This window comes from Alligator sinensis, unplaced genomic scaffold, assembly GCF_000455745.1.
Source record: "Alligator sinensis unplaced genomic scaffold, ASM45574v1 scaffold652_1, whole genome shotgun sequence".
NCBI classification, from domain to species: Eukaryota; Metazoa; Chordata; order Crocodylia; family Alligatoridae; genus Alligator; species Alligator sinensis.
In genome coordinates, this window is record NW_005842010.1 from 2,852,705 (window position 1) to 2,863,382 (window position 10,678).

Sequence of the window (10,678 nt, forward strand, 5' to 3'; positions counted from 1 at the left end):
AGTGGGAAGGGAGGGAAACAGTTCTCATAACTCAGCCCAGAACATAAGTGGTATTATCTTTACCTACAGAAAGTCATTTTGGGATCCTGTCTGGACGGAAGGCAAGTTATGACTGAATCATTATACTAGGTCTGCCAAATCTGAAGAGGGCAGGTAATTTTAGTATTAACTGCATGGCTTTGGCATAGTCAACCAACAGATCATGACTCATCTCCAAACCCAAAAGAGAGGGAAAGCAGCTCCAGCACAGATAGTTAAAAACACCGTTTGTCCTTGCCCTTCATCCCGTGTAGGCCTGTAGCTCACAATTCTCATTGCAGGTATAACATAAGATATGCAAGCAAATTGCACTTCTCTTATCAAATAGCTCAATTTACTAAAAGGGCAAGAGGAAAAAGAAATGGAGAAAATGAGAGATTCAAAAGCCAACAGACTGAAAATGAGCCTTTTATCTTGGCTGTGGAGAAAGAAGGTCATGTGTAATCACCTGCAAGGCCTCAGTCAGGGCTAGATCTTCAGGTAGATTTAAAGAAGTGGCAAAATCCCAATGAAGCCATTAAGTCAAAGAGATTTTGGGTCTCTGAGCAAGATCAGAATAGAAACTGAGTTGCTCCACCCTCACCCCCCCTTGCCAAATGAACAAAAATTCTTACAGTAAAACCAGGAGCTCTCAAGCAGTTCTGTGTTCACATCTATTTGTTGTTATAAAATGCTTTGATTAACAGATACAGTTCAAGGATGTTAAACAGTGTCCCTTTTTCCCCCCTCCACTCACCTTGTCATTATCCAAAGGATCCTTTTGTACAAATGCTTGAACAAATTCTTCTGGCCCAATATAATTCAGGCGCTCCTAAAGACAATACAGAAGATGTCAATTCCTTTGTTCTTCTGTGCTTCAAGAGATACAGAAGGGGGACTGGAAAGTTAGTAAACAAAAGATCTAGCAACCACTTACCAGCTCTATGTTAGTCAGCTGCTGGGCTAATGTGTAAGGGTCACTGCAGACTGTGATTATGTCCCTCTGTATGGACTGTGGTTTGGTCTTGAGGACAGTGAGGCGATCTGTGGATGTTGCATTGATTTTTGCAAGTACCTCCTCATACTGGCTAAGACAAGCAAGCTTCCGGATCAGGTTCTGGATAAGCTGCTGGACATTCTTCCGATACATCTGTCATGGCACAAGACAAGCAAAAGATATTCCCGGAACATGAAAAACTACTTTAGTGCCTGATGTGTAGCAAGACAGAATCATTACAATTGATATTAGTTATCAGCAGCTTAGAAATTCTCAGAAAATTTACTGCTGCAGTCCTTGTATTAACAGCCAAACCCTGACATAGAATGCATTCACAGGTGTTGAAGATGACATCACAAAGCATTTAATCTAGAATCACAGTGTAAGGAGTGACCTAGAAACCACTATTCAAAGACGAAGCAGAAGAGAATGTTATGTGACGAATGCCCATCTGCAATCATAAGGAGGAGATGGTCTTAGATAAAGGGGGCTTGAAAACAAAATAAGAAACAGAGTACTGGGTTATAGGGCTCATTAAAATACTAAAAATCACGCCCCTAGGTGGGGAAAAAGTAAGCTAATGAAACATACATGTATGTAAATGAGATACATGGCTAAAACACAGGTATAGAGACATGCTCAGTAAAGAACTCCTTGCATCACTCCTTTATAACCAATCAGCAAACAAGGATGCTTATGAAGGCTCAAAAACTCCTGTATAAAAGATGCTTAGAAATAGTAATCTGGTGTGCTTGTTACGTGAAATTATTCCGCTCGCACCTTTTATTGCTAGCAATGAACTTGCTTTGTACTTTCACCCCTGGTATCTTTATTGGCCTTTGCATACTGGGCACGATCCCAGACTTGAGCTGGGGCTCAACAATAGAAAGTTAGGGTTGGAAGGGACTTCAGGAGTTCATTTAGTTCAAGCCCCTGCTTACAGCAGGGCCATCCCCAAATAGAACACCCCAGCTAAGGCTTTGTCTACCCGGGTCTTAAAAACCTCCAAGGATGGGAGTTTCCACCACATCTCTAGGTAGCCTGTTCCAGTGCTTTACTATCTACTTGGCGAGAGTTTTTCCTGATATCTACCCTAAACTTCCCTTGCTGCAATTTGAGACCTTGGCTCCTTGTTGTGTCATCTGCCACCACCACGAACAGTTTAGCTTCATCCTCTTTTGAACCACCCTTCAGGTAGTTGAAGGCTACTATTAAATCCCCCCCCTCCACCTCCCAGTCTTCTCTTATCCTGACTAAATAAGCTCCATTCCCTCAGCCTCTCCTTACAGGTCATGTGCTCCATCCCTCTAATCATTTTTGTGGCCCACTGCTAGACTCTCTCCAATTTGTCCACATCCCTTCTGCAGTGGGGGGCCCCCAAACTGAACACAGTACTCCAGATGTGGCCTCACCAGTGGTGAATAGAGGGGAAGAAGTACTTCACTCAATCTGCTGGCAACGCTTCTACCAATGCAGTATTTGACTGTCTCTGATCTAATGGTGACCTACCTAGTCTATGTGACAGAAAGGGGAAAGCACTATAAAGTGAAGCACTGCCCATCTAGTAAGACACCAGAGGTGAAATACTGCATCTCCAACTGCTTAAAGCAGCCAGAAGAAAATTCTAACCATGTTTAATATGCAGCCATTCTGTCATAATGGGACTAATTCTCTTTCCCCTGGTGTAAATCGAGATCAATTCCATTGACTTCGATGAAAATATAACTTCTGGTAAACCAGAGAAAGGAGAAACCAGTCAGATCCTATTTCTTCTTTTCACCCCAAAGACCTGATCCTATGGCCATTAAAAGTCTTTGGGAATTTCAGTGGGAACAGACCTGGAACAGTCAGTCTGCAGGTCTCTTGCAATAGAGCCAAGCAATTGCTATTTTTCGAGATTCAAGACACCATCCCCAAGCTGCTAGCGGACGGAATGCCCAAGTGCTTGAAAAAACTAAGTTTCCAAGTCAGTGCCAGAGTATGAGCTTGTTGGACTAGGAGATGCATATTACCTGTGCGCCAGTGACCCTGTCCCTCACTCAAAAGCAGCTGCTGATAAAGAAATTCAAAGTTCCTCCAGTATGACAGTGGTGGTACTGTTTTAGACATTCAGGGGAAAAAAAGGTTTCTCTTTATTAGTGGAAGTCAAAATCTAAGCATGTTTGGGTCAACACATTCTGGAAATCCGTGGCGTTATGTTAGGACTGAATTTGACCTGTTACTTAGGAAGAAATTGGCGTTCTAGGAATCAGACTGTACTTAGATACATTTTGATTTTATCTACAGAAATGGACCCTAAAAAGCTTTAATTTAGTGCTGGGTCTTTTAATAGAAAATGCAGGACCCTGTCTTTATGAGCATCCTTATCTTTATAAGGGAGAGCATGTGCTTGCATGCACTGATTTTTTTTTTTTTTAATTTAATTTAATTTTTTTGAGAGAAAGACACAAAGATTACCTACAAGAGCATTTTGTAAAATGCTGTTACACACCTGGGGTTCAATATAGTTTCACTGAAAAAGTTTGACAAAGCTTCTGTCACACTAGGATGGGGTTCTGGTTGACAATGGTAATTATGACAGACAGAAGGCAGGGTAGATTTGTACTTTATATTCTAACTAAATCAGAGATACCATGCAATATAATGAAATCATGTAATAGCACATGCTTACACCCCAAAACTAGTAAAGCTTGGCTGAGTTACCACTTTACTTACACCTAGAACTGGAACTAAAATTTGAGGGGAAAATAATTGGTACATTCCAAATTCCAATTTAAACTTGGAAATTGTTCCTTCAAATGAGATGGGAAACAGATACAGAAGTAGAGAACTCTTAAGGTCCCTTCCAGTCCTACTTCTATGATTTCTATGACGCACAAGGGAAAAAAAGGGGTTTGCACAGACACCCTGAAAAGTAGTATATGGAATTTCATGTCACTCAAACATCCACATTTGGTCAAACAGCAGTTACAAAGTGAGAGTCACCTCTTCATTTGCCGCTTAGGCAACCTCTCTCAGGTATTAGGCAGGATGGGACATGCCTACCATATCACCCATATATGCAATAGTCTAAACAATAATGACATTCCTTTGGGATTTAACCTCTTCCTAAGTGTGACTGCAATAAAAGCAGGAGTTGACCAACCTTTGACCTCTCTGTGAAAAAGGTAATGAATTTTTGCAGGTGGCTGAGATCATCCATTGTGAAATAAATCTTGCATCATTGGTCTTCCAGCACATGATTATGTACATTTCAGATACATTTTATATAGTCACAGTGAAGAGGATATACTATGCAAATCAAGGCAGGAAGACAGTGGATGACTAGATAGCAAAAGCAACCTTAGACCCACACAAATGGAAAAGGTGATTGAACACTGATCCTATCCATCAGGAAACTCTTCTCACAACCAAATCTGCCACAGATCTGGAAGCAGGGTATGCAGCATCAACTATAAATGTGCGCATCAATGGGAACCCATACATATTAAAATTATTTCCACTCTGGTAGCCCAGTATATTTCTGGTATGTCTTCAGGAAGAGATAAAGATATCGTTTAAAGCTTTCTTCCAAAGTTCCTTAAATGGTGGAGCTAAGAATAGTTTCAGTTCTGCATCAAGACATCTCGCAAGATCTCCAGCCCAGGAACTATCTGGTCTGAGGAACAGGGAGGGAACCTGTGGTTTTGCTTCCCTCTCAGATCTAGTTTCCCTCATTGTGTAAACTCTCCTAGGTAGATTGTGGCTAAGTGAGATGTAGAGTTCAACAGCAGCTTGTGCTGTTCATTGTTTGAAAATGTGGTTTCAACGTTTTTGGGGGGGTTTTTTGGGGGGGGGGGGTTGTTTAGTTTTTTATTTTTTTGTTTTTTGGGGGGGTTGTTGGGGGTTTTTTTGTTTACACATTTATGATGTACAGGAGACGCTTATAAATTGCCAGGCCCTGAAAAATGTATAATCTGAAAGCAATTATCTAAGAAACAGTAGCAGATTATGGCTTTGTATTTTAGAATTCAACCTGTGGCACCTTGTGCCCCAACGTGCTGCTGGAATCACTGCTTGTTCCCCAAAACAAGACAAACAGATCTATTGGTTTCCTTTTTTTTTTTTTTTTTTTTTTAAAGGAAAAACAATTTGTTCCCTCAATAGTTTCTGAGAGAGAGAGAGAGAGAGAGACTTTGAGTAATCAGTTTTCCCCTCAGTGGTGTAAGACATCCTACAGATACACAGATTAGGGTTTTTGATTCAATAATTCAAGAAAAGGCATATTATATTTACATTCTCTCAGACAAATAAGCCTTTGTCTGTCATGCTATTCGTGCGAACTGAGAAGAGGTGCTTTCTTTGCAAGACATGAGTGAGACACGGGCTTTGCAACTCCCATAAACTCAGCATATTTCAACATTCCACATACATACCACTCCTTGGGCAATGCACAATTTGTATTTCAATTTGCGATGTTGCCTCATTACTGACATCACTCTACTTGTGAGTTATTTTCGCAATTTGGGTTGCCATGCACGATATCTATACATCATCCCTATACGTCACAAAGGTTTGTTATTCTGCCATTTTTAACTTTCAAAAACCACCAGCACATTTGCATCTCTGGCTAGAATTCATGCCTTGAAATAATGTTGGTATTTATGTATATTTGAAAAGCCTCCAGAGAGTGGATGGCATGAGAGTAATGGGATACAGAGCCTTTTCACCTTGAGGTCACCTGTCTGTCTGTCCTAGCCTGATAGTGACCGAAAGTCATTTCTGTCTGATGGATGTTTGACAGCGTATGTTAAAAAACATGTTTGCACCATCAATCTCGTTATGCAATACAGCAGCCAAAAAAAGGTCAATTCAATTTTGGGCTGCATATATAGAAGTGTCACATCATGACAAATAGTAACAGCCTTCTTTATATGTAGCACTGGTGTGACAAGTTGCACATGCTCATGCTCATGATTCTACAAGCAAGAGACTGGTGGGAAATTGATTAGGAACAGCCTACATAGGTAAGACCAACTGCTTAGCCAAGTAAAAATGGGAGTATAGCAGTCTAGAGACATTTGCCTAGTGTAAATTAAAGGTGGTGGGAGAGGGACCCATACCCAGAAGTAGAAGTGGAGCCTGCAGGTAGCCCCATTAGTTTGATGAATGCTCTCCCAAAGGATAGCTTATCAGCTGCCACTCTTATGACTAGGCTAGACAAAAAAAAAAAAAAAAATCCTAAAAAAAGTAAACAGGAAAAAAAATGTTTTAGGGGCACATAGACTACCTAAGCCTATTGGATCTAGTCAACCTCTGCATTCACCCCAGTAAGTCTTCATGTGAGACACATCCACTACTGCCATCAGCATTCACCAGTACCTTCCCTGATGGTCTCATCCCAGCAAGAAAGCAAGAACCCAGTGAGCTGGGGAGAACCACCTACTCACTTGCCCTCAAAAGGTAGTCCTCCCAAGCATACCTTCAGGAGTTGTGTGGGTACCTTGCATAATTACTGTCTGAGCAAAGCTGTTTTCCCCGAACAAGAACACATGAGCTGAGAGAATTTTAGTTCCAAGCCTTTCTATTTTAGAACCCTTAAATTCACTGGTTTAAGAACAGCTATAAGATATATTTATTATGCTCAGTCTAGGGTGCGTTAGGCTCTTGATACTGAAGGTTTTATAATAGTGACACAGGGAAACAGGAGGTTAAAATCAGAGGCAAATTTAGTGGCAATAGGAAACTCTGATTATTTTCTATTTTATGGCCAAAACCTTTCCAACATTCAATCTTTTAAGCCCCTGACTTACATACACCAATCCATGTGACACTACTCAGCTTCAGTGTAGTCAGATAGAAGCAACATCAAAACAACGTGTATTTCACCCTTCTAAAAATCAGCCCACTCACCAACTTGATTTATGCCAAACTACTGCAATCTCTTGGTAAAAGGAATCATAACGTTGCTCAGAGACAGGTGTCAGAGATTAAAGAGAACTGTTTAACTACCCAGTCCATCTTCTTACCAGGAGAGGATTGCTGCCTATAGGACAATTTTTAGTGTTTTGTCCAGTCAAGCGATAGAGCTTCTTCACTTGAGACAAACATTTGCTTTGGTAATTTTTCCATTCACAAGTTGTACTGCCAGAAATTCTCCAATACATAACCTCCCCCGCTCTGCCATCTTAAATTTGTACAGTTTTTCTACGTGGGTCAACACCTGGAATCACCCTAATTCCTTTTCCTTTGTTTGTTTGTGGCAGACATGCCTACATTAATCAGCAATTCACAAGCCAACAACTCTAGTCCACTAATTCTTTTATTTGAGCCAACTTCAATGTGTCAATCTTTTTAATTATAAAGCATCCAGGACCAACCCTGCACCACCCCCCAACATTTCAGGTGCAGCAACATCAGAGCAAAGAAGAAGTTATCCTCCTGCTCCATGACATACCACCTTAGTAAATTCAGCCTATTTTGTAGAAACATCACATTGCAATAGTACTCAATCCAATTTCTATACATGCTTCCCCTCATCTCCTTAGCTGCTTCCCCTCTATATTCAAAAATCTATATTTTGGGTTTATTTTCCCCACTAGGATACAGATTTTTTTCTTCTGCTTCCAAGTTCAATTTAATTCTTTTTTCTAGGCCTTGCTCCTAGTATTTTAAGATCCTTGTGTGTCTTTGACAGTATTTGCAACTCCTAATATATTATAGTCTACAACTTCATCATCATGCTGTTTATACCCTCTTTTTATATCATTATATAAAAGCTTACATAACACTGGGATTAACACCAGCCCCTGGGGAGTGCCAGTAAATACACCATTTAGTAATTATCCTCCATTTTTAGTACTTCCAAATATCAAACTGACATATTTGGTAATCTCTCCTGTGCCGCCTGCATGATCTACATTCTGTGTTTAAAAAAAAAAATAACAGTAGCTATAATGCCCAAGATTCTGGATGTATTTCTGTCTAAGTATTTACTAGGCAGAGAAGTGCGTCTCTATCTGAGAACCAAATCAGAGGGTTGGGTAGGACCTCAAGTGCCATCCAAGCCAACTAACTACAGAGATGCAGGATGTGCTATTCTGAAGCTGGGACACAGAGAAATTAATGACTTCCCATGGTTTCCTGGGAAATAGTCATGGCCAGGGGCACAACTCTGATCAAAGTTCAATCCCAGTACCTTAAGCACAAGACATGTTTTCCCTTTAGAAATTTTCCTCCTGAAAATAACCCTCCCTCAGCTATGGATTTTGTAAAACAAAGGCCCAATCCCGGAACATCTGCCTCATGATATCAATGCATCTATTAACATCAGTAAGGAGTACTGGGGTAATCAAGAATATTCAGGGTCACATCCAACTTCATCCAAGAAAAGCTGCTAAAATAAACCTACAAGGAAGTGTATGTTCATGTAAACATACATGATTCCCTACTGTGGCCAAAAATTAAATGGTCACCCAAGAACTCTTTATGGGAACTGGGATACCAGAAAAAACCTCATACTAAAAAAATGTATGGGAGAAGGCGAAGAGAACAGTGTGTGTTCATGTGCATTCATATAAACTGCTGCACTAATTAGTGCTTATTTAGATATTTCAAGGGACCATCCACTTATCTGCTTAAAACCTCCAAAATGAGATGGCCTCCTTATGCTATATAACCATCAATATTTCACTCAGAAGATATACAACTGATGCCTCTTGGGCTTCAGTGCAGAATACAAACCTCATCACCACTTGCTATTCGTTGCGCTAACTCCTTCAGGTTCCTCATCATTCTTTCATCACGGAAGTCATAAGGAAATGTCTCTGTCCACTCAGTCAGCAGCTGTAGGATTTTGGGGGCAATTTTTCGTATCTGGTTCTAGTTAAAGGAATAGATGGGCAGGAGAGGATTGTATTACAAATATTTAAGACAGCTGAAGCAAACTCAGATTTACCCTTAAGGGATTCTACAACTGTGGAACAAAAGTGCATAAACTAAAGCCAAGTGAAAAAAACTCCACATTGGATAAGAACCTGAGCCACAGGCCATTGAAATGAATGGAAAGACTTTAAATTGGCTAACTGGACTTGAGCAAAGGGTGTACATTTACTTGGTTTAACGTTTGCCAGGTCACCAAAGCAAGAAAAATTCTACATGCTAGACAAGTGAGTGCCTTCAAAAATATGGTTCATAACCAATATGCAACAACATAAGTATTTTCAACAAAGTCTCTAATCTGGAAAGGCTTAAAAACTTTAGAGCACAAGTACAGACTTAATGGTGTTATTCAATTTTTTGATACCGTGGTAGTACTTGGAAGAACTTATGAAGGAGGGCTCTCTGATGGACAAAACAGAATGAAAAAAAATCGACTTCAAAGAGCTTGCAATCGGAGTAACCTTTCAAAAGGGTGTTTAGCTGAAGTATGGTAGTGTTGAGGTGACTGCCTGAAGAAGGGTACAGAGATATGCAATACCTTGACTTCGTCTATACCAACCATACAGTTGGTCCAGTAAGAGATAATGCCCACAAGAATTCTTGCTTTTGCATTAAGTGTAGTATACAAGCAATCTCACAAACTACAGATTCCATCTTTGCAAGGTTGTGGACTACCACGCCTAGGTGTTTGGATACTTTAAAGATGGAGGTGTAACAGGGAAGCTCTACACAGGGCAGCGGTGGCTCCTGGCAACTGTGGTGTGGCTGGCCAACAGTGGTGGCAACTATTATTTTTACACCCACCCCAAGTTAGCGCTTATGGCTGCTGCCTCAGTAACCCCACCTCCCCCGCTTTAGTTACACTATTGCCTTATGACACCTGGCATCACAGTATGATGCATTATATTAAATAAATTAATGCATTTCCTTTCTCTGCCCCTTTTCTTTAAAAGGGAATTAAAAGTGTTGCTTATACCACACTGATGCCAGGTGTTCAGTGTATTCATTCCACTAGAGGACCCACTAATAAGAAAATTTGTACCTTGGAAATGGGAAGAGAGGTTTGAGTTTTTAGCCAGGGACTTTACCTTGTCATTCCCAGGTTCACTTAGTCTCTGGTGCTCCACACACAAATGACAGACCTTGGCCATTAATTCGAAAGGGTGCATGAACAGCCGTGAACTGAGCAGGAAGGTGAAAATGTAAGTTCTCTGCAGACAAGAGAAAGGAAAAAAGTCACTACAAGTATCATGCTTAATACCCAATACATTCCTTCCAAATCAAACTGTCATGTCTTAGCATCCAAAGGGTGCCACTGTGCATTTAGTTTGTGGCAAAAGTTAGATACTGCAGAGATAAGCACTTGTAATAAATTACAACTCCAGAGCCAGTGTTCTACAGTAATTATATAAACCTAGTTATGCAAGAAGGACAAAAAAAAAAAAAGCTGGGCCAAGGTGGGGCAGCTTTGGTTTGATCCTCCCTTTGTACATTCTGTTCTTTCAAGTTTGGTACCTGATGCGACTCAAAGCACAGTTTTGACTCATCTTCTGTTTTTCTTTGCACTAAATCTTTACAAGAAGAGCCAACATTACATTCATGAGAACAAAGGGATGCAGCCTAAGAAGAGATAAGAAGAATCTAATCTGGATGTAACACCAGTGTAGGAAGTTGAAACTTGCTTACTGTTGTCTGCTTCCCAGGCTTTATTTATTTATGGGGGGGGGGGGGGGCGAAGAGGAG

At 40.5% G+C, this 10,678-nt stretch overlaps 1 protein-coding gene across 1 annotated transcript in view; it reads right to left on the bottom strand.

The window, feature by feature from the left end:
* Nucleotides 1-10,678, bottom strand: part of RASGEF1B (RasGEF domain family member 1B) — a 44,359-nt gene that overhangs the window by 16,756 nt on the left and 16,925 nt on the right. The window contains exons 3-7 of the mRNA XM_025201978.1: nt 10,024-10,146; nt 8,738-8,875; nt 956-1,168; nt 776-850; nt 1-23 (exon numbers count right to left, since the gene is read on the bottom strand). The exon at nt 1-23 is cut by the window's left edge and continues 112 nt beyond it. Coding sequence (XP_025057763.1) covers nt 1-23; nt 776-850; nt 956-1,168; nt 8,738-8,875; nt 10,024-10,146 — 572 coding nt within the window. The remainder of the gene's footprint in view (nt 24-775; nt 851-955; nt 1,169-8,737; nt 8,876-10,023; nt 10,147-10,678) is intronic.